This window comes from Adiantum capillus-veneris, chromosome 25 (assembly GCF_014529385.1).
Source record: "Adiantum capillus-veneris isolate H3 chromosome 25, ASM1452938v2, whole genome shotgun sequence".
NCBI classification, from domain to species: Eukaryota; Viridiplantae; Streptophyta; class Polypodiopsida; order Polypodiales; family Pteridaceae; genus Adiantum; species Adiantum capillus-veneris.
The window spans coordinates 44,623,771-44,649,643 of NC_140955.1; the positions used below are offsets into that span (position 1 = coordinate 44,623,771).

At 38.9% G+C, this 25,873-nt stretch overlaps 1 protein-coding gene across 1 annotated transcript in view; it reads left to right on the forward strand.

Moving 5' to 3' along the window:
* The window catches only part of LOC147424801 (uncharacterized), a 143,866-nt gene extending 141,669 nt beyond the window's left edge, over positions 1-2,197 (forward strand). The window contains exon 3 of the mRNA XM_086499991.1: positions 2,082-2,197. Coding sequence (XP_086356117.1) covers positions 2,082-2,197 — 116 coding nt within the window. The remainder of the gene's footprint in view (positions 1-2,081) is intronic.
* Positions 2,198-25,873: the final 23,676 nt, after the last annotated feature.

The window sequence follows — 25,873 nt, forward strand, 5'->3', positions numbered from 1 at the left end:
CGTACTGGAGTGACCTGTTGACTAATTATTTGCTCGACCCAATGCACATCTTCAAGAATGGGGGGGAGATCATATGGAAAACCATCACTAGAAAAAGGGAGAGCAAGGCCCAAAGAGATGACGTGCAAGCTGTGGGTTGAAACCAGAGATGTGATCTCGACTTAAACCCAATGGAAAGTTTGTTATACCGAAAGGTCCATGGGTTTTGAGTTGTGCGGAAGAGCAACAAGTGAAGAATACTATATCTTCATTCAAGACTCCCACTGGGTGCATGCAATGTTTGAAAATGTCTTTTACGAGAGATGACAATCTTAGTGGTCTTAAGTCCCACGATTGGCACAAATTTTTTAAATTTAATTTACCAATTTCCATAAAGGATTGTTGGACAGATGACATTAGAAGGAAAATCTATAAAATCAGTGAGTTGGTACACTCGATCAGTTCAAAAGAGATAAGAGAAGACATCATCGATGCAGCACGCTTAAATGCTATTGAAGCAGTGTATATGGTGGAGAAGTACTTTCCAACAAACATTCTTACCATCCAAATGCATGTACTTGTGCATGTGGTCAATGAAGTTTCAGTTATTGGGGTAGTCCATAGCAGGTGGATGTTCTTCTTGGAGAGATTTATGAAGACTTTAAAGGGGTTCGTTCGTCAAAGGGCTCGCCTCGAGGGTAGCATGGCTGAAGGATGACTTGTACAAGAGTCTCTTGTACTCATCAATGAATTTTTGGGCTCAATTGATCCAGGGATGCCCCAAATGTGGACTACGGAGGTCAACGTCAAGGTGACAAGGGACGAGCCGCATGGACAAGGCATCATTAGGAAGATGGACATCACAATGCGAGAAAAGGTTATGAGATTTTGCCTTCTGAACTCAGACATCATGCAAGGTGTCTAGAGAGGTACGAAGAGGAAAATCAACAACGCTTGACAGATCACTTGCAATTCAAGCGTAACAATGCCACTAGAAACCTTTCTTTCTAGATCATCTTCAGAAATTGCCTGACTTTCCAATTGGTCACTGGTTAGATGAGACAATCTCAAAGGCAAAGAGGAATGAAGTGTCAATTATTGAAGAGGAAGAGGAGATGTCAAGGGGTTGCGATTGGCATGTAAATTTTCACAACTATCTTTTCAAGCTCCACATGGTCACATTTCTTTAATAACTTTAAGTTTGTTTCAATTTTGTGGCTGCAGTATCACAATTATGGAGCTTTGTGGTCGCATGGGAAACACTTTAGAGTGCAACGGATAGACAAACAAAGGGTCACCTTTGACAGTGGTGTTAGGGCAAGCTCCTTCCAAGAAAGTAGGAGTAGTGTCAAGGATAAGAACACAGAAACTAGCCAGCTTAAATACTTTGGCTACATCCAAGACATCTTGAAGATTAGCTTTAAAAAGTTTAATATTTTTATATTTTATGTCAAGTGGTTCAAATTTATTACCAGCGTCCCTAATGCAATTGTGCGCAAAGACAAGAGTGGATGGATTCAAGTGAACTTCAGGCAGGTGTGGACAGATGTGTGGAATACATTTGTAATTTTGCAACATTGTGAACAAGTTTTGTTGACACTAGATCCATTATGGAGATAAAATGATGAAAAAGATCTATCTAAACTGCGTTGGCTCTATGTTGTTCAAGTTGCTCCACGGAGCAAGCAAACAGGGGAAGGATTGGAAGTTGAGGTCGAAGAGCTTCATGAACAAAGTGTAGGGCCGATGGATAATATAAGTTTGGCTTTTGAGTTGGAGGTCAATGGTGAGAATATGCTTGAACCTAGAATTGAGCTTTCAAATACTGAAGTTGATGCGGAGAGCGACAACGAAGTGGAGTTTGATGACAAAGATGCAGAAGTACAGATTGAGATAGACATCTTTGGTGCATTAGCTCATAGAGGATGAGAGATTAACTATTAATTTTTTCTAGGAACTCTGTTGTAAAGCTCTTTTTATTAGTCTACAATATTGGATAGATTCATTGAGTTGTGTTGCAGATTCATTTTTTTGTTATTTCTGTTGCTTAAGCGTTTCTTTTCTAAACTAGCGTATTTTATATGTGTTATTTGTGTATGTAGCCATGGTCGATGACGATGATACATACTCTCCTAGTTTTAGTTTTCCTGTCACTACGGCTGGCATGTCACCAGCAGATGGGCTCCTTTTTTACAAAGTTCACACCACATCAAATTAGTTACGCACAAAACCTTTGGACAGTTGGTTCCTCTAGACCTACTATGGCCGCCCATATGCTTAGTACTAGTGTGCCCTCTACGCCGATCGGCCCCACACCTTAGTCGAGTGTGCCCCCTACACCGACGGGTGGTTCATCTTCGAGACAAGGTAGGAGGCGTCGTTCTGGAGGTGTGGTTGTTGTGTTCTATTGATGCGTCCACACCATTGAGAGAGCATCCACCACTCTCTTCAGTAGATAGTTCACCGATTGGCACACACGTACACCTTGGGGATCACACGAGCATGATCCTAGCAAGGTGTACAAGAGCAGGCATGGGGCTGTTTTGGCGGATAGGGTCGAAAAGGCCATGTGACAGAGGATTCAGAAGCTCTGTACAGTTCAATTTGGCCACTCTGTGATGGAGATTTGGGATAATCAAGATGATGAAAGAAAGAGTTACATCGTTGATTCCATTCACAGAGAGTACAGGCTGGCAGAGGGGTATGATGTAGTCTCAAATGACTGAATTTTGGGCATGACGTGTACCACAATGTCACACCGTCGGTCAGAGGTGAGAGACAGGTACAAGGATGGCAGTCCAAATCCTACATGGTTGGATGCAAAGGAGTGGGCGGGGATTGCACAAGAGACACAAGACAATCCTGATAGATTCCAGTAGCAGAGAGATGCACAGAGAGCACGTTTGGATTCTGTTGGAGCATCACATCTTGGAAGTGGAGACTATGACACACTTTGGCATGAGTTTTTAAGTATTATATGTACGCTTTAAATTTTCAAAAATGTATATGTTATTTGAAGATTTATCTCATGATTAAACCATAATTTTGCAGAAAGTTGCCTTGAAGCGCCCTCTAACATGCCGAGAGGAGAAGTATGGGTACAAGCATAGACTTGTGGCCCTTTTGACCCAGCTGTAGGAGGAGGGAGAGGATGTCAATTGGGAGGCATTACCATGAGGGTGACATCCTCTATATACATTTTTTTTGTAGCTGTGGTCTTCTTGATACAGTCTTACTCATTCATTCTATACATGTACAGTTTCACGCTTATGTTTATGGTTTTGCATTCTGTTTGCAATTTTGATCTTTCAATTATGGTTATGGCACAGAGGTTATGGTTTTGGTTATGGTATGGTTATGATTTTTCGACTATGGTATGGCACAAAGGTCATGGTTATGGTATGGCACAGAGGCTATGGTCATGGTTTGGCAATCAAGTCATGGTTATGGTTTTGAAATGATGATATGGAAATCATGGTATGGTTAGGGTTTGGCAATCAAGTCATGGTCATGGTTTTGCAATGATGGTATGGAAATCATGTTATGGATATGGTTTGGCAATCAAATTATGGTTATGGTTTTGCAATGATTGTATGGTTGTTATGGTTATGGTTATGGTATGACAAGCAAGTTATGGTTATGGTTATGGTATAGCAAATGGGTTATGTTTATGGTTTTACAATTTTTGAATCATGTTTTAATTATGGCTATAAAATCTGCATGCCCTTGTGCCTATGGTTTGGGAGTCGACGTTATGGTTATGCTTTTGATTTTGTGGTTTTGTTCTTCTTACAATTTTGCTAATCTATATACACTCGCTCTTTAGCCTCAAGCTGCAGGTGGAGTGTGGCTTCTTATGAACTCCTCCTTTGGGCAGAGAGGGTTGTTTTCTATTGTTGCAGTACATGCAGCATCATTTCCCAACCCTCTCTGCCCAAAAAAGAATTACAGGTTTTGTCATCGATACAGAATTCGATAGAGATGCTGGTATCGACATCGGAATAGCTGTTGGTATAGCATAATATTATATTGGCACATGTACAAGCGATCATTCCGATGCTCATTTGATTGCTTATTCTGATGTTTAATATATTGGTGCATATTTTGACGATCGATACTGACGTTTATTTCGATGCTTATCCATCGCATTTTAGTTTTAGACCTAGCTTTGAGTAGTCGGTATCTGCGTCAATTTTTGTGCGGCGTGTTGTATTGTGATAAATTAATTATAATAAAAAACTGCTACAAGAGCACCATGCTCAACTTAAGCCATGGCAAAAAAAAAAATCCAAGATTCAACAGCGCTAATCAGGGAGCCACTTGCAAATAAACATAAACCATCCGAGAGCTTTTACAGAGAGCCCTCAAGCCAATGATACAAAGGAGTAACATATATCAAGCTTTACATGGAGGGGAGCCACCCTCACATACAAAGAAATCCAAAGAGTGTTTTGGTAGATTCTTTTTAAACATATGGGTCCAAGATTGAAAGAGAGGCATAGTGAGAGGAAACAGCGGTGGAGAGAGAGAGAGAGAGAGAGAGAGAGAGGCATAATGAGAGAGAGAAAGTCCGGTTGAAGAGTGTACACTTCGAGATGTCATGATTAAAATATTCCTCCTCATATAAGCAAACTCTTGAATGCTTTAGAACATAAGAATTAGACTAAGTGTTAGTCTTAGTCTTAGTTTCTTTTTTTTGGAGTGGGTAGGGGATACCCACTGAGTTTTATTGGAAAAAACAGAGAATCAAATGAGATGTGACGAGTAAGGGCAACACACAAGTATAAGACCTAAGAGACTGCAATTCCGGATCCACCACCCTATATATAGGCAGTCTCCTAGCCCTAGCCATAATTTGGATCCCCAGTCCACACTGGTCCAATCTGAGCCCCTGGCTCAGGCCCCTGACCCCCTAGGATAAGGATCCTAAGGAGCTTTGCTCCTTAGGATCCTTGTCCTGACATTACTCCCCCCTTGGAGAAGAATTTTCGTCCTCAAAAACAAGAGTGGTGATACACTAATCTGTTCCACAGTGGCATCCTTCATGGATCCAACTGTTTGTTTGACTGGAACATGGTTTAGTGGGAGGTTCAATGAAATCATGAATAACATTCTGATTTTCCACATTGTTGTCCCTTTGCAACTGTCTTGCTGTAAGTGGCTCATATACAATATAGTGTGTAGACTTAATCTATTTAGATCTTACTTGAGTATGCTGAACGATTTATCACAACTAAGATGTACCTGAAAGAATACCTCTTTCCACTTTCCATGAAAGTAACCTTGACGTAGATCATCAACGAAGTTTAAGTCCTTGACTTGTTATCTTCTTGTATCAGTAAACAACCCCACCATAATTAGTGTTCAAGGTTGAGAACTTGAACTATATATGAAGCTCCAATTATAGAAATAAATGCTTACTACTTGGATTACTTGGTGCTAACGTACACACTTTGCATATCCTTTAGCACAGGATTACACTTTGTAATCTGCCTATCCCCTTGGATGAGGAATCAACAATGTCCTGAATAACCATCTTGGTTAACTTGATCCACAAGCATCCCAACCAGGCCATGACCTCTATTGGTGATTGGTAGATCCAAAAGTAATCTCATAGAGATACCGCACAAAGAGTACAAAATACTACATAGCAAACTAATGTGATGAATATGCATGCCGGTCCAAATTAGCCTTTGTTAAATACTAGGGCCCATAACACCTAGCGTGCATGCATTTAGCAAAAACAGATTCAAACCTGTATATCCATGATCATATGTGCCAATGCTTATGGCAAAGGTGATCCTCCTAACACACATTATAGAGGAGTTTAAATAGTAGTTCTGAAAAGAAACTAAACACTTTCTACTGCAATCATTTGCAAGCCTTGCTAAGATATTTGAACCATAATAGAAAGTGAAACATTAATCACTTCTAGGTACAGACAATAAAACCTTTTCAATAACAACTCATAGCCTTGCTATATGTATAAACAACCATCCGTTAATATTGTTTAGCAGCACTCGTATATGAACAAGTCGTTTTAAGTATCTGATAATTTTTTGCCACTGAAATTCTTCATGATACGTTGTGCTAAAAATTGTCTAAACAAATTTGACTAGCACCTAGGGACTTTTTCGTGAAACATAATTGAAATGATGGGTGCCATTGTTAGTCCCAAAGACTCATATTCTCCACATGTGGAATATGTCTCATGTAAGGATGGCTGATAAGAGAACATCCCTCAAGTATGATATGTACTTTTGTGTGGAGATAACTACAAACATTCCGCGACGTGAGTGAGAGGGACCCTCATTATCCTTATTCCCCAATGGCTAAATCGAGCTCCTTGAGTTCCTAGACCATGTTGTATCCCATGTGACAACAGGTGCCAACCCAAACCCTACAAGTGGGTCTATAGCTGCGTAATGCAAAAACTTATTTTGGACTCTACAACTTAAATTTCTTAGCTCTTACATGACCATGTCATCTTGCTTAAGAGAAAAAGTGGATGAAAACATAGAATTTTATGCATCATAGTGGAAAGCTAAAAATTAGATGCGTACCCGGAGGTTGAACATAGTGTTCACTTATTCGTAGTGAAAAGCACCTCCCAAATTTCCCGCCTACAAAGGCCTGGGAACACTAATAGAAAATTAGAGAAATGCAAGCAGTATTACACATGTAACCTTGGGTGTTGCCTTTGCAATCCCAACTCCTTGGTTAAAATCGGCATTGTCAAACCCCTTGCTTAAACTTTGCAAGAAAACTGCTCAACTAGCAACTGGCCCTTGGCCTATGTTCGCGACCTCCCTTGGGTGTGCCTTTATTACTTTGGAATTTTAAGTTGTCCGCTATCCCTTGGCAGTTTGTGGACTTCTTGCCTTGAAAATGCAAGTGTGAAGTTTCCAAAAATTGACCATCAACTAATAACTGATTTACTAACCAAGAGTTGGGTCTTACCCCCAAAATTGTACTCAAATAGACACTCTTAGTGCTACTGATAAAATAGGAGATCCACTAAAGTTGGAATCGTATTCACAACTAGATCTTTGCCAGACCTAAAAATCCATAATCTTGGGTTTTTTGAACAACCGTGCTGTTTGAAACTTTGGCTTCATCTATACACCTTGGTAGAGATAATTCTTGACAAGTTTAAGACATTCAAAAACTCAACTTGATTGTCACACTTAAAGTGTGTAGCGTTAAAGTAATGCCCAAAAACTCGTTAATGGAAAGACTCTTGCTTGGCCTTTATAATCAATGAGTACTCAACTAAATAGATTTGTTAGATCTTGAAAGCAATCACTGATGGATTACAAACAGATGGCGCTTAGCCATTTTGAAAGAGGTGGCAGTAGATGGTGCTTATCCCTTCCTGGTGGCTCTTATCCCTTCTTATTACCGTATTGACATAGAAAGATGTCAATAAAATGATGCCTAGTTTTACCTTTCTCACATAGAAGTTGGGGAGAGAGAGAGAGAGAGAGAGAGAGAGAGAGAGAGAGAGAGAGAGAGAGAGAGAGAGAGAGAGAGACCATGTATGCCTCATGCAATCGATCTCCTTCCCCCCTCCTTTATGGCTCCTCCTCCCTGAGCTCTGATACCAATTTAAGACCTAGGAGACTTAGAGGCCAGATCCACCGCTTGTTAGCAGCAAGCTAACCCATGTAACATTATTCAAGAGATTCATTGTAAAAACACTTATTCTTTTGATAAATGAAGAATATTGTAACTCCTATTTGACAAGTGGATATTGTAACCTATGATCCGGAGCTATAAGCTTCCATATTGTATCAGTTAATCCTTGGTTAGATCTCCTTGATGATTAGTTTTTGACCTAAGAAACCTTGGCTAAGGTATAAAAGCCAAGTTTGTAAAGTTATTATTAAGTTTTTGGATAAGAAATACATTGTGTGAGCTTATCCTGCTTCTATCTCGCTTGTCAGTTGTCACATTGTGCTGCTTGTTGCGTTGCAACCACAGGTAAGAGCTCTACGCATTGACATAAACATATCATGATAAATTGTAGCATTTGACGTCATTGACCCATGGCCTAATTGCACCATAAGTAGGAACTTAAGCTAGGAAATCACAAAGTAAGTATAGGCGGGGTATTGGGGCATCATTGCTAAGCATTTAGATGCATTTGGGGTCAAAAACGACTAGGTCAAAATCTCACTACTACTGTTAATAATCGCAATTTTTTTTCACTCATTGAAAGTGATATTTGAGACCATAATCATGTGTGATTAGGTCTTATATACTTGTCCTAGAAGTTTCATAGCATTCGGATGTCGTTTGACGTTGTAACAATCATGGTTTACTTGTCGATTAGCGACTAACTTTTGATGACTTAGGTCATTTGAGTGTAGCTTGTGTTAGATACGAGTTGTATGTTGTTTTCCAAGAGATTGACACCCTCTTATAGCCTCCATACACCAGTCGAGTCATCTTAGTCCCATGGATTGACAATTATGTTCGTGGTTCTCACTATGTCTGCAATAAAATAAGAGTGAGCTTAGGAAACCTATCCACATTTGGTGCCGCTGCCGGGGACGAGTAGACCTAAACTAGGCAAAACAAGAGTGTCAAGTGTAGTTGTTATTTAACTTCCTCTAGGATCACCTAGAGTTAAACTTTATTCATTAAACCGCATAGCTTAAGAGTGTCGTCTTTTGCTGTGTGGAGATAGCTTGGGAGTAAATTGTACTTGCTAAGTACCTTGTAGGATTGTAGGATTAGATTGGGATTTTGAGAATGATTGAGAAAAGACAAGTCTTAAGAATGCTCAAGAAACCATTAAAAAACAAGAAAACAAGCGTTTGTGTCCACCTTCCACAACCCAATTGCAGCAAAGCCTAGGAGTAGGGTAAATAGAATCCGAGGTGGATCTCAAATCATTGCTCACTCCAAAAGAATCATCTGTGAGTTGTTTGTCTGAAGTTACAAAATTTTAGGTCTATGGCTTGAAACAGCATCAAAAGACTATCAACCACTAAAACTGGCTGGAGATTATGCTCATAAAAGTTGTATGAACCAGTGGGTAAGCATAAGGATGCATTTGAGGTAAATTTTTTAGAGTTTGAAAAGACTCAAATTATTTACCTTTTTTTTTAGAATTCATGCCAAATTAAGTTTTGACTTGACTCGGAGGCTTAAACCATGTCAGAGGCTTAAACCATGTCACAAAAAGACTGACTACTGAAAAAATTGTTTATTTTAGGCCAAAAGTAAATAATCACGATTATTTACATTTGGCTCAGATTGATCAAGGTTGATACTAGAGACTCTATGCATGATTACAAACATCTTTTGTAAAGGCTCATAGAGTTTGGATCACAAAACAGACCCGAAACTTGAAAAAAATTGAAGTTTGTACTGTTTGTCAAGAAATTGTATTGGACTTGGATAATTTGCTTCAGTTTGTGTGAAACTTGACTCAAAGGCTTAGTTTACAATGTTTAACATGTCTGTATACTCAGATGATAGAAAATATGCTAAAATTTGACAATTGTAAATAATTGAGATTATTTACTTTGTCCAATTTTCAAGTATATTTGGCCAACCAAGCATACCACAGGTTCCATCATTTTGTATTGAACACTCATATCAAATTTGATAAAATTTGGATCTTTAAAGTGAAAATTGTTGCCAGTTTTGTAAAGACAATTTGCGGACACTAAATTGTTGATAAATTGAGTAGGGTTTATCCAAACTTTGTGAAACTTTGCTAGGGAGATTAATTTGAGTTGCTTTACCTGTTTGTATCATCATCTTGGCAAAAAAAAACAGAAGTAAATAATCGTGATTATTTACATTTGTCCCAGATTTGAGAGTTTTTGCACAATTGGGTATAGGGTCAAGCTTATCAAGTAGAATACTCATATTAAATTTGGTGAAATTTGGATCACAAAAAGGTAACTTAAGCCAGATTCTTGAAAGTTGAGTCTGCGGCGGACACTAAATAGTTGATAACTTGGACAAATCTTGTTCAAACTTAGTGACTTATCCAGAGACTACAACAAGGTGTCTATATGGAAAAACAAGTCTAAAAAGTGGAGAAAGGTAAGAAAAGTAAATAATCTAATTATTTACTTTTGAGCCCCGGAGACAAGATTTTGGACTTTTGGGCTTGTACACTGTTAGAGAAACATAATACAAGGTCACTGGTCAAGTTTGGGTTCCATCAAATCCAAATTAATACATGTTAGGTCAGTTTCCAAGTTGTAGATTAGTCCTTTAGCTCTTTGCAAGGGTAGAAGCTGGAAGTCTCATTTGCTGACTCATTTAGCATAGATTGAAGTGGTATACACAGATTAATCACAATAGCTAGCAAAAATTGTACAGTCTTTGAGAGAAAACAGCTAACTTGGCTAAAACTGACACAGGAACCAGGTTGCAGGCAAAGAATTGGGAGCTTGAGTCAAGTGGAAAAACAAATAGCAATCCAATCCGCCTGTAAGTACTCTATCCCAGGCTTAACAAGTCTATATGAACCTTAGATATGGTCGTACACTAGCAAATCAAGGCATACTTGGAGAGACCGCTAGTAGGGTATCCACCGAAGAGAGTTTGAATCAAGGTGATCAATTGGGAACTATCTTTGAAGAAGTCCCACACACTTACTCCGACTCAACATCTGAAATGTCTTCCTATTCCACTAAGTCAGGAACCGGAACAACAATGCGATATAAGCACATACTCACCTTTTATAAGACTAACGTCTATGGAGCTCAGATTTACCTAGATCCTAATGAAGAGTATGCCATTCGCATTGATGACCTTGACATAGAGTTTGAAGAGGAATTAAGAGCAATTAAACAAGGAAAAATGTGTATGGATAAAAGCGGGACTCAGTATGTAAAAGTTAAAAATCCTATGTGATGACAAATGGGGATTAGAAGTGAATACAATAATTCCGGATATGGCAGTAAAAAAAGGTTCATCAACTTTAGAATTCAAGGGATATGATCAAGTTGATCTGAAACCTTTGAAATGGCTTAGTACTAATAATCCGAGGATTGGAGTCTATTGTTGGGAGGACAGGAACTTCAAGGATCTTTTATGGACCTCTCATGCCAAACTAGGGTAGATAACACCCATGAAGATCATCTATATCTTCAAGATCAAGGACAAGGGTTCAATAGATCTACCATCTTACCTATTTAGGGATTTTTATAACAACAACTTTGTTATGATGAGTCCTGAGGAGATAGAACAAAACGTATACCAAGGATACTCTATAAGAGATTGGATAATGGGGCAAGGACGTCCACGACAAATCTTTTGGGAGCAATGTTAAAAAACCCGAGCCTACCTCATCACAGAGAAAACCGAGTGACATTAGAGCTTGTGCAGGGCTACATGAGTCACTATTTCCAACAAATTGGTTTAAAGGACTCGAGACAGGACCAACTGCGATAAGAGTTGAAGCTGGGCCTCACAAACGTGTCAGACCAGCTGATTTTCAAAAATGGGTTAAAAAATACAATGGATCTGGGGATCCATATGACCACTTAGCTAGCTTCAAGCAAGTGCTAAGAGCAGAAAGAATATTTGATTTCCACACTCAATTTGAGGGATTTGGAATGACTTTAGAAGGAAAAGCTTTGACATGGTTCCAAAACATTCCACCAAGGGCAATAATGGATTTAAATACGTTTACTCAGGGATTTGTAGCTATATGTTCCAAAATTGGGATCAAACATAGCACAGTAGCTCCAATCTATAGCTTCAAACAAAAACAAGGCGAGTCTGCTAAGGATTGTGCAACTAGGATAAAGCAATACATTGCAAGATGCCCAAAAATAGAAATACCATCAGAAAAAAGGTTAGTGTCATTGTTTCTAGAATGAAGAACTTCATGCTATAGTGTACAGCAAGAAGCATACGACCCTAGAAGAGTGTGTATCAGATGCTATTGACCTGGGAGACAATTGCTATTTTCAATGAAGGAGATTTCCCTAAGGATACTCAGAGTGAGAAAACAACATCCACAAAACCAACACAAGTGGGAGCAGTTGTTGTAGCACCACTTACAGCCATAGAAGACATGCTCAAAAGGATGAATGAAATGATGAATGCAGAAAGCTCCTATGAGAGGACCTGGGCAAGGGATACGTCAATAGGGACAACCAATTAGGCCACAAAAATGGTGTGCTATTGAGGATAAATGGACAAACCATGAGACCATGAGTGCTATTACCGACCGAAGTACAATGGAAATATCCAATATGTGCCTATGAGACCACAAGGACAACCCATGTATAGATATTAGCCTAATATGGCCCTAGTACAAAGACAACTGATGGATATGGAAAGACCACAACCAGTGTTGGGTCAACAACCTCCATTTCCTAGACTAACGCAGTGCATGTAAAGTACATGCATTTAGAAGGAGTCATAGATAAACAAGCACTAGTGCTTGGTATACCTATGTTGAGCCTAGTTCATCTACCATAATGGTAGAAGGAGAGTGGTATAATTCACATCCACCATCAATGGAAGAGCCTATGACATATGCTATACCAGAGCTTACACCGATGTACTTTGTAGCTAATCAAGGTGTTAGATCTCCAATGATAAGACCCATGATTAAGCCAAATATTGGAAACTATCATAATTGGGTGCACATTATCATTGGAAAAATGAATGGCCAGAACCTGACAAGAAAATTAAGCCAGTTGAAGTTTTTTGTACACAATGTTGCAAGAAGGGAGGACACTTCCTTGAAGACTATACAAAAAATCCATTAAACAAAGGAAAAGCAGTGGTGAATGAAATCCAAGTGATACCTAGTAGATCTTTGGAAAGTGAACCTATTGTTCCAATCAAGGTGCTCACTAGAGCTTGAGCTAGGAAAAAGAAACATAACTCCTCTGATGAATCAGAGAATACTAAAAATTCCTCACAAAAGACCAAGAAAAGAATACGTCATGAGATGAGAAAACAAAAACAAAAGGAGGAAATTGAGGAAAAAGCCAAAAAGCTATTCCAAAAAAAAGTGAAAGAAACTAAGAGCGAAATCAAGGAAACCACAATAAAATTTGGAGGATCAATTTTGGTAGAGAAAAATTTTGAGCCAATCAATGCAGCCTTGGAAGCTTTCTAAACGGGACTTAAAGCATGCCAAAATATGGAAAACAAATGGAAAAACTATCCTTCTCCAGATAGGGAAGCAGCTAAGCTTGAATGTTATCAAAATTTGGTAAGAATTACTCAAGAAATACTCGAAAAACAAAAACCCAAGTTTGAGAGTATAGCAAAACCCAAGGAGCTTGTGATAGAAACTAATAAAGAGAAATCCAAAGTGGTGGTAGAACCCCACCTTGAAACTAAAGAGCCAAAACTCATAGTGCCTGACAGTGAGGAATCTTTGGATGGAATTCCATTTTTGGAGTAAGAGTGGCCATGACATTTATGGAAAAAAGTGAGAGATTAATGATGGGAGCATAACTTTGAAATCAGCTCTTATAGAGGAAGTTTGTTTATACAATTTACCCCACGATATGGACATTGATATACAATCCTTGTATGGGGATTGCAGTTTTAAAGCATTAGGAATGTCTAAAACAGTGACTCTAAAAACACTACCCTCTTACTTGGGAGACAACGAAGATGAGTCCATACTGTGAAAAACCACGCAGGTAAAAAGAGCAGAACAGACCCTGGAGGTAGAGAGCATCCATTCAATCATGTCAACACCCATTCAATGTACTCTTACCTTTGGAGAATTGTTTAAAATCAGGCCATATTTATGGAATGATTTACAAAAAACTCTAAAGAAGGTAGGTATAACAGGGCTAATCGCCAAAAAAATTGGGTAAATTGAACCATGAATTGGACAACAAGGAGATTAGATCCTTCCCTATGAACAAAGTTGGAGAATACTACAAAGGGGAAGAAGGAAACACAAACCTTTTGGTGAGGTATAATGATGTAGAAACCATGGCAATACTAGATAGTGGGGCTGGCATAGCCATAGCCACAAAAGCAATATGGGAATCACGGGGGAAAACCATCCATTAGACAAACTCAAATGAAATTACAATTGGCAGATGGACACATAGAAAAACCCCTAGGACTGCTTGAAAAATTGATAGTTAGTTCTTATGAAATTGATTATCAACATACTATTGCGAGAGTGGACTTTGGAAAGAAACTTAATTATGAAATCATCTTGGGAAGGCCATTCATGTGGGAAGTACAGCTCATTCAAGGTTGGGGAAACAATTACCTATACTTGAAGCAAGTGGGATCAATCACAAGGTTTAATTTGAAAGATTATACTTATAGAGATGTAATGAAAACACCCATTCAAGAATTTGACTTAGTCCCTTCAGCTGAATCAAAGCTTCCATCTTGGTTAAGCAAAGACACGCCTATTTTTTTTGTGGATCCTCAAAAAATGGGAGTTTGAAACTAGAAGAATGTATCTTAGAAAGGGATTACACAGATGAAGTATATATACCTGAATCCTTTCCGGAGTATTTGCTTGAGCCATTTGAATGGATTCAACTTTTGGCAACAATGGATGTGTATGTAAATACCTCTATGCCTACTCAATTTTGCAATGAGGATGGTTATGACATAATTCCCAAGGACTTACTGAAAGCTCAACAAGTCTTTTTAGACCTCTATTATGATGCTACTGATGAGTTTGAAGAACATTCAGCTACATCCGATGATTCTGGATCAAAAAAAGAATGTGTGAGAGGCCAACTACTCTTAAAAGGAGGAGAGGGAACAAAATTTGACTTTCCAAACCAAAACCCAAGAAGACAAAAATGGTATAGAAGGAAAAGGGAAACAAAAAACTTGAAATCTAGACCTATGATATCAGTTTCTTGCAGATGCAGATAGATGCACATGGTTGTGTCAAAGACAAAATCATGGGTAGATATCCTTCAAACAACAAGCAAGGAACATCAAAAACATCAAGGAAGATGAGAAATGAAACTCAATCAAAACCTATCATCCATGACACGGGTTGAACGAAAGAAAAAATATAAAGAGTTGAAAGAAAACTCTAAAGGAGGTGTATACCACTAAAATGGAAACCACCAAGGAAGAAATAAAGATGTATAGAGTGTTCCATTCCATTACAAGAAATATACTCTCCAAGACCGAAAGATCATAGTGGAACAACCTATAAGGGAACTAAAAAAGCAGGGTGAGTCATATGAAGGACCTGAAAATTCAAAGAAACTAGATTTGCCTGAACCAGGAGAAGAGCCCAGAGCTGCCTACATTACGAACGCCTTAACTAAGGAAGAAGAAGAGGTTTTGCTAAGCTCGCCAGGGCATTTTTTCCCTCTTTAGGAGGTTTTTTCCCCCGAACATTGTATATACGCCCATCACTCTAGGGCTATCTATCTTTCCATTGCACACTAAGTAATACACTCTCTATTGTGTGCCTTGAGCTTACTTTGTCTTCTCCAAGCTGTGTGTATTTCTCTGCAACCCTAATTCCAACAATTGGTATCAGAGCAGGTTGCGTCCTCCCGGGCTTGGTCGCCAATAGCTCCAGTACACGCCTGCTCACTTTCTCTGATTTCACTGACCCAAGCAAATCCAGAAGCTGTCAAGTTTGATGCATTATGCACATTGTTGTTGCAAGAGTCACTTTCCAGAAAAAACAGGACTAGGCAGCGTCGTGCAGTTGAACAGGCTTTTATTGCTTCTCAAAGAAAGGGTGGTAACAGCAATGTAGCCAAGTCTTATGGTTCTGCTGCGAGTGGCAAAACTTCTGTTCCTAATGCTTCTACTGGCAGAAATTTGTCTGGAAATTCTAGTGATAAGGGCAAAAATAAGATGGGTTGCCATTATTGTAAAGCTAATGATCACTTGATTAAGTCGTGTCCTAAGTTGAAGGCCAAAGAGGCTAAGAAGAAAGAGGGTGGTTCCACTACAAATGCTGATTCCACTACAAATGCAGTCATTGTTGAGTCTTCTGTGAAAGGAGACTGTGATGCTGATGTTGATGCAGAATGGGCTTCTAGCGCTGAGTGCACTTACAATCCTGTTGTCCATGATGCATGCTTGTCAATTGTTGCAGATTCACATGTGTGGTATTTCAACAGTGGTGCTACAAAGCACATTACCTCACATCGTAAATTATTTACCTCTCTTGAGTCTGTCCCTCATGGGAATTCAGTCACTTGTGCCAACAACGCCTCTTATCCAGTTCAGGGAGTTGGAAAGATTGTGCTTACTGCTGCAAATGGCAGTTCTTTCACACACTTGTTGATGCACTTTATGTACCTGAGATCAAGAAGAATATCTTGTTTGTATCTGTACTTTCTAGGCTTCGACTTGTAGTCAAATTTGTGGATGACAGATGTACAGTTCATGATCTCAGTTTTAGTGATGAAATTGTTGCATCCAGCTTTTTGTGTAGTGGGCTGTTTAATCTCACTTTTTATGACAAGTGTGGACAAAATTTTACAAATGCTGTTACAGATTCAAGGGCTATTTCAGATGCAAAAATTTGGCATGCACATTTTGGTCATCTGAATTTTGCCAGTTTGCTACGTTTGCAAAAATCTGATATGGTTGCTTCTTTGCCACCTCTTGAAGCACCTGTCAAGCATGTTTGTGAAGGCTGTATTTTGGGTAAGATGCAGCGTTCTAAGTTTCCAAAGGATGGTTCAATTTGGGCCACATGCAGGTTGCAGCTTGTGCATAGTGATGTTTGTGGGCCCATGCAAACTCCATCCTTGGGCAATTACCTGGACTTCGTGACTTTCATTGATGATTACTCCAGGCATGCATGGGTATTTCCGCTTAAAGAGAGGTCCGAAGTTATTATGTGGTTCAAACAATTTCTGGCTATGGTTGAAAATGCCTCGAAATGTACTATGGGCACCCTATGTTCCGATAGAGGGTGGGAGTATATGTCTCATGAATTTAATGCATTTCTAGCTATTCGTGGAATAAAACACCAATGTACAGTGCCTTATACACCTTAGAAAAATGGTGTTGTTGAGAGGAAAAATAGGTCACTGATGGAAATGGCACGATGTATGGTCAAAAGTCAAGCTTTGCAGCATTCCTGTTGGCTTGAGTCCATCATGTGGGCCACTTATGTACTAAACAGGTGTCCTACGAAATCTTTGCAATCTATTACTCCATATGAAGCATGGCATGATAGAAAGCCTTCTATTGAGCACATGCGTGTTTTTGGCTGTTTGGCATATGCTTTGGTGCCACAAGTGCAGTGCAGAAAATTGGATGATAAGGCTGTCAAATGTATTTTTGTTGGTTATAGTGCTAAAAGCAAAGGTTACAGGTTGTATCATCCGCAAACAAAACGTATTCTGGTTTCACGGGATGTAGTGTTTGTGGAAGATTCTATTCAGCCCTTGTTGTCATGTACTAGAGACAGTAATGTAAGCTCACAGGACATTTATGACACTTTGTTGCCTCTTTTCACTGGTGGAAATACGAATGTAAGTTCCAATGAGGCAAATATACAGCCTATGGGGGTTTCTAAAAATGTTACAGATCAGCCTATTACCGATGCAGATGTACTTGATGAGGAAAGGGGCTGAAAATGAGCAGGCTAGAGGTATTCCAAAATGGCTAGTGCACACCTTGCGTGATAGTAAGTTGGATGCACCTTTGTCTAGTCGTACTTGTTTAGGCTCTCACCATGCATCTTATGCATCAAATTGTTATGCTTTGACTATGTCTAGCTTACATGATGTTGAGGAGCCTCTGTCTTTTGATGAAGCATAGAATTCAGAAAATTGGATGGCTGCCATGCAATCAGAATATGGTGCACTTATAGAAAATGACCGTGGACTTTACATGATTTTCCTCCTAGAAAAAATGCCATTGGTACGAAGTGGGTTTACAAGTTGAAACGCAAGCCGGATGGTGAGATCGATCGCCATAAGGCTCGACAAGGGTTATGCACAACAAAAAGGCATAGATTATGAAGAGACCTTTGCTCCCACTTGTCGTATGACTACTGTTCGTTTTCTATGTGCATTGGCATCTCATTTTGGTTGGGATGTACATCAATCAGACATTGTTACTGCTTTCTTGAATGGTGACATATTTGAGGAAGTTTATGTAATGCAGCCTCGCGGTTTTGTCATAAAGGGACAAGAGGACAAAGTGTGCAAATGTAAGAAGTCTTTGTATGGGTTGAAGCAATCTCCTCATGCTTGGTATGAGAAAGCTGACAATCCTTTGGTTAAATGAGGCTTTCGTAACAGTCCAACAAAAAGCACATTGTATGTAAAGCGTGAGGGTGATGTACTTCTCATTGTGGTTCTTTATGTCGATGATTTGTTGATCACTGGACCAAATGAGAGACATATTGCTGGCTGATTTGAATGCTACTTTCAAGATGAAATATTTGGGCATGTTGCATCACTACTTGGGTATACAGTTTAAGCAGTGTGATGGTGGTATTGCCTTGTGTCAGAAAAGTTACATAGAGACATTGCTATGTAAGTTTGGACTTGAGGATTGCAAACCTATTGCCACTCCCATGGGAACAGGTTTGAAGTTGAGTCTACATGGGTGGTGATCCTGCTGATGTCACTCTTTATCAAACTGTTGTTGGCTGCCTCATTTATGTATGAAACACGAGGCCGGATATTCAATTTTCAATCTTACAGGTCAGCAGATTTATGCATAGCCCAGGGTCCAAGCATTGGCAGGCTGTCAAGAGGATTTTCCTCTACCTTAGTGGCACTTTACATCTTGGCTTGTTTTTATCCCAAGGGGGGATCATTGCCGCCAGACTTACATGCTTTTTCGGACTCAGATTGGGCTGGTTGTTTTGACACGCGAGTGTCCACAAGTGGTTTTTGTTTCATGCTTGGCAGTTCATGTACATCATGGTTGAGCAAGAAGCAACCTACTGTGGCCACTTCAAGTTGTGAGGCTGAGTACAGGGCAGTCTTCACAGCTACGGTTGAGTGTATATGGCTCAAACGCCTTATGGCTAATTTGGGTGTTGGACAGGACACTGCCAACACTATCTACACTGATAGTCAGAGCGCATTGGCAGTGTTGCGAGGAACCCAGTTTTTCATGCTCGCACAAAGCACATTGAGGTGCATTACCACTATGTCAGGGAGAGGCTCTCAATAGGAGAGATCAACTTGGCTTATGAGCCAACACAGGACAACCTTGCAGATCTTTTCACAAAGGCATTGTCTCGTGAGAATCTTGAAGATTTCCGCAAAGCTTTGGACTTACTCCCCTTTGTGGACTGATCATGTCCTCAGGGCCTGGCACTTCCCTTTACTCATGTGCCAGCTCTCGTTCACCGCATCACTCTAGGGGAGATTTGTCACCATATACATGTGGTAGTGATGTGTGTGAACACACTAGGACCGCCGGGGCATTTTCCCTCTTTAGGAGGTTTTTTCCCCCAAGCATTGCATATACGCCCATCACTCTAGGGCTATCTATCTTTCCATTGCACACTAAGTAATACACTCTCTACTGTGTGCCTTGAGCTTCCTTCGTCTTCTCCAAGCTGTGTGCGTTTCTCTGCAACCCTAATTCTAACATATGTGTCAATCTCAAAAAATTGAATGCAGCCACCATTAGAGATAACTACCCTCTTCCAATCACCGAGCATGTTTTAGAATGAATTGCAGGAAGAAAAGAAGCTTACAAATTTTTACGGCTTTTTGGGGTACAATCAACTTTTGTTTGATCCAAAAGATCAGCATAAAATTGCTTTTGCAACTGAATGGGGTATTTTTGCCTATAGGGTTATGCCTTTTGAGCTAACTAATGCTCCTGCCACCTTTCAAAGATTGATGAGCCATGCTTTCAAAGAATATCTTAGGAATTTCTTAGAAGTATTTATGGATGATTTATGTGTACATTCATCAATCCAGGCTGATCACTTTGAACATCTCAAAAAGGTCTTCAAAAAATGTAGATTTGCTTAAATCCTTAAAAGTGCACATTTATGGGCAAACAAGGAAAAATTCTTGGACATACAGTGTCTAAAAACAGCTTAGCAATCAATATGGATAAAATTCATGTTATTGTTGAATTTCCGAGACTGACAACAGTCCAAGGGGTTCAAGCTTTCATGGGACATTGTGGATATTATAGAAGATTCATTTATATGTATGCTATAATCACAAAACCCATGTATGGACTAATTACACCCTTTGTATGGACTGATGAGTTCATGAAGCTTAAACAAGCCCTCACTACAACCCAAATATTGAAAGCACCATATTGGAATAAGATATTCCATGTACATGTTGATGCTTCCAATTTTTCCATTGGGTGTATATTAGCTTAACCATGACATGGAAATTTTGATTTTCCCATTTCCTATGCTAGTAGGCAGCTGAATGTGGCACAGAAAAACTATACAACCACTGAAAGAGAAGAATTAAAGATAATCTATGTCATAAAAAATTATAGACATTACCTATTAGCCAACAAATTTGTGTTCTTTGTGGACCACCAAGCTTTATTGTATTTGGTCAACAAGCCATGCAACACAGGGAGAATAGTGAGATGGTTCATCATTCTTTTGAAGTTGTGAAAATTGGCAACACACACCAAAGAGCATATCATTTATCAAGGATTATTTCAAGAGAACCACCAAAAGGGGAAGACAATGATCTACCAAATGCATATATGTTCTCCATGGAAATGATACCCCATTGGTCGAAAAATATGGTTTCATTGATGACTATAACTCAAGTGGATTCTCAAATATCACTTCGTATTAGACCAGGATTAATTGGACAATCGGCTATGTATCAGTTACTAGCTGGAAGGCTATACAAAAGAAATAGAGATGAAATATTTCTTTTGTGTATTAATCCTGAGGAGAAAACCCAATATCTAAATCAAGCACACATTACCATAGTAGACATGACTTTGCGAAAGACCAAACTATGCAACGAATCCTGAGACTTGGAGTATTTTGGCCAACCATGAGGAGTGATGTTCACTCATTTGTGAAAGACTGTCTTCAATGCCGGAAAAAAACACCCGTACCTAATGTGATATTATTTCAAATCTCACTTGTTCCTAAGTGGAGTAACTATATAGTTACTTACTTATCAAGCATATAATTTTCGAAGGATCTGAGTAAACGCCACCAAAGAGCTATTGAAACTGAAGCAAGAGACTATGATCTTATTGGAAACCAATTGTATCGGAGAGGAAAGGATCAACATTTGCATCTCTATGCAAATGAAGATGAATATATACCCAACTCTAGAACAAGCACATGCTGGATTAGCTAGAGGTCACTTTTCTAGTGAAACCACCGCTAGAGCAATTTTAATGGAAGGCATATGGTGGCCAACACTTTTTGCAAATTCCAGAGAATATGTTCAAAGATGTGATGCATGCCAATGAGAAAAAATACCAACAAGGGTAGATAGCATGCCTTTAAGACCAATGATGGGAGCTAGAGATTTTGCAAAATAGGGCATAGATTTTGTCGGACCAATACAACCACCTGCTTATAGAACTCAATCTTAATATATCATTGTAGCTAGGGACTATTTGACCAACTGGGCAGAGGCTAAGGCAACCAAGAAGAATGATCCTAGAACCACAGCCGCAGTCTTGTATGAGAATGTATTCACAAGATATGGACTTCCAATAGAAATTGTCATTGATAGGGAAACTCGTTTCCTCAATGAGGTAATTGAGTATCTAATGAATGAATTTATGGTCATCCATAATAAATCCGCTCTATATTATCCATACGTGAATGGACAAGCTGAGCACACAAATAAAATTCTTAGCTCGGTATTGACTAAAGTGGTTAGTTTAGGACAAACTAATTGAGAAATGAATCTACATTTTGCTCTATGGGCTTATAGAGTTTCATTCAAGACAGCTTTAAATACTACACCCTTTCATCTTTTTTATGGTCTTGATGCCATACTACCGATGGAATTTTTATTGCCAACACTAAGGGTAGCTAAACCTCTTGAGTGGACCAGACATGAATTGTCAGAGAGGCTTGAAGATTTAGAAAATCTTGATGAACAAAGGCTAACAGTAGTAGCTCATGTCTATGCACAAAAATGAAAGCAAAAACAATTTTTTGATTCACATCTAATCACAAAAATCTTCAAAAAAGGGGACCTAGTTTTACTTTATTTCCTTAAGCAACACATTCCCAAATTCAAGAAAAAAGAAAACGGACCGTTTGTCATTGAAGATGTATCTCCAAGTGGAGCAGTTAAATTGTTCACTATAGATGGTGAACCAATGGCTAGCTGGATTAGTGGATGCCGCTTAAAGAAGTACCACTTGCCACTAACCAGTGATTTGTTAGAAAAAATGCATGCAACAAAGCAGAGAAAGATTAAACGACGGTAGGTTGTGGAAAAAGCTCAAGAGGAAGCTCGACTTTGAGTACTCAAGAGGAAATCTTCTCTCAGAAATCAACAAACACCTATTCCAATCATCACATTGGAACCAGATAAGAGACTATGGGAATCACAAAATGATGCAATATCAATGGATGATGAATGGTTGGATGAAATTGACCTCCGCATCACAGTACAATTGAACAATCATAGCACAAATGCATTAGTAGATACTGGTGCTTGAATGAATGCAGTCATTTTTATTCCACTTACAAGAAAGCTACGAATCAATCTTTAACATCGGGAATATCTTCTATCAAAGGATGCAACAAAAACCCAACACCAGCATTGGGAGTGGTTAACTTGAATGTGACGGTAAATGGATTTTCATGCCCTCATCAATTTATATGCATATCAGATGAACATATGAATGAAACGATGATTCTTGGAATCTCATGGATGCGGACATAGAAAGCAGTACTAGATTGGGACACCAATCAACTCAAGCTATCACTTAAAGGAGGACAACTCTTAGTTCCAATTTCATCGAGCAAAGAGGAATGGAAAAGAGGTCTCCCACAAAAGAAACCAGGGAATAATCGATCTATATCAGCCTCTAGACAAGCAAATGCTACAAGCAGCATGCAAAGAGTCAGGAAAATTTGGGTACCAAAAGCACAACTCAAGGACAATCCGTCTCAAATTTGGGTGCCCAAAAACTCATCTACCATACTGAAAGAAGTTTCACATCTAACAACTCAGAGAAAAACATCTTGCAGAAGAGAAACTAACACTAGATGGGTTTGGAAACCAAAGGAGTATTTCTCTTCTCCACAAACTATAAAGCCGATGAATCAGTGGAAAGTTAAATCTCAAAAAACTCCACCACAACAGTTCATCAACCAAAAGACAAAATACTAATGGAGATAAAATCTCTGCAACCATCCTTATTGTTATCGACAGCTCAGTAAATCTGTGTGCCAAAGCATCCAAACGGTACAATCAGGCAAAGAGCACATAAATTACAAAATCTGCTATTTAGAAAACATCAACAAGATACCTCGACCATGGAAACCCTTAACTACTCAAGACCCAACTCTTGCACCGCATACTAATTTGAATTGCATTGACCTTCAAAGCTATGCATAGACATGATTGTTCGACACATGCACACAGTCATCCCGGAGTACTCCATCTAGGAGGGGTGGAAGGGCAATGTTTGAAGAGGGAGAAAAAATTTGGATGTTAACATGTGGTTTTATACAAAATTACCTAATAATGACCTTAAAAATCATCAACAAGGGAATTTCATCTGATAAAATCTCCCGAATGAGTGTAAATAGAGTATATACTATCAAAAATTACATCAAAAAATAGCCCATTTGATTTATTTTTATTAATTTTTCTTGATATTGGAGCTTCTTGATATTAATCCACCAAAAAGTAATAAAATAGTGTTTTTCAATGGATTTTCTCAATTGTTGATCTTTCAATTTGCTTTTTTTAGTGCATCTTATTAATTTCTTTGATTTTTTAATAAACGGGTCAAAAATTAATAATAAACAGCAAATGAGCTCAAATGGAGGAACTGAAAATACGTTGATGATCAGGCGGACAAGACCGATAGGCACAAAAAAATTGACCAAAACGACAAACAAAAGTGAGAGGCCTATATTAGGCCGCCAAGGCCTATTTTTGCAAATTCTTGCAGAATGAGCTAACAGAGTCTAATTGAGGAAATTTTCGAGTCTAATGTAGATTTCATGGCCTATTAGGACTAACAAGGGAATTTGGGTAAAAGTAGTTTGGGAAGTCCAAGTATAGATGTCTGAGGTAGCCCAAAATCACCTCACTTCTACTAGTCACTCTTGGAGAAGAGAGCTCTTGACCTTCGTCGCACGCGATTTTCGGTGCCCACAGTCACCCATTTTTTACGTCGTTTCACATGAGACATAAGGGGTAAGTTCTAAACTCATCCAAGAGCATTTCTATGCAGTTGGATAGTAGGTATAGGCCCCGAAAAAAACCCTAGAATCCCAGCTGTGCGTACAAACTCCTAGAATACAAAAACGATGATAGCGGCCTGTTTTAGCTCAACCAAATTGGACAAGATTTGAAGTGCAGCATGCCCTTAGATAGTAGAACACTTCCATATCATTAGGTGACCATTTGGAAGGAGTCGAGGGGGTCCCCAAGTAAATAATCTAGGTTTTTGCCACATGCCAAAATTGAATTCTGACTCCACAGGCAACATATAGACAAGGTCTCTAAACAATGTACCTACATGGTTTCAAGAAAACAGTCAAGGAAAGCCCTCTAATAGTAGGAAACAGCTTGCAGACTACAAAGCGTCCATTTTGACATATGGAGTCAAACTGACTCCGAATGAGCCCAAATTGGATGAGCAGCATCAGGACTATGTAGCGGACAAGTCCATGGCTTCAACAGTGACCAAACATCTCTACACACCAAGTGGTAACAAAAACCCGTGATTTCAGAGTTGACAAGAGCACAAAATGATACCGACATGACCCAATCTCATCAAAATCATTTTAGGACTTGTTTTAGATGTAATAAAGATGTGTAGGTCATAAAATTGTCATTTCAAGCATAAAAGTCAACTATTGTAAATAATTGCGATTCTTTCTTTTTTGCAAAATTGACTAGAAAATGATCATCATGCTTCACCTATCACTAGTACACATCTACCTCATGTCACATTTCAAATATGAGCCCAAAATGTCTAGTAATTCTCAGATCTTGTCAAAAAACCCACTAAAAGCTCTTGAGTCCACATTTTGAGTTATTTGTCACATTTTTTTGATCTAAAACCTCCAATATCTCACACAAAGGGTCTATAGCATGTCTACAATCAATTTGAGAGAAAAACATACTCAAATTAATGAAAATATAAATAATCACGTTTATTTACATTTTTGCCCAAATAAGCCCAAATCTCATGTTTGACCTCATGGGACCAAAGCAAATGATGTGAAAAGCCCACCAATCAAGTTTGATTACATTTGAATCTCAAAAACCAAAAATCCCTTCATATCTACTGTTTCATATTCTGAAGACTAAATCTGGCACTATTTCCACCCTGTACACTCAAAAATGAGCTCACACTTCACTTAGAGTATCTAAATCACATGTTCTTCAAGCCTATGAAGTCAAAAGTGCAAAAATATGAAAAAATCCGCTCTATAAATAATTGCGATTGTTTACTTTTCTTGCAATTTTTGCCTGGAGTGAATGATTTTGATCTTTACATGTTTTTATGCATCTATGCATGCTCCAAAATTGGTTTGAAGCAAAATGGACATCATTTGCCAGAAATTCAGACAAAAGACATGTCAGAGCGAAATTTGTGGAATTTTCTAACTTTGAAACTGTATTCTCCTAATAGGTGCAATGCAAGCTCCTGAGAAAGCAAAGAAGAGAAAGACCCAAAAAGAAAAGCTGTAAGAGTTGACACCATATCAGGTGGAGCCCAGTTCTGTGAAAACGGCCAAAGTCACCTACCTGTCAAAAGAACAGCTTTAGGAGAACAACACCACAAT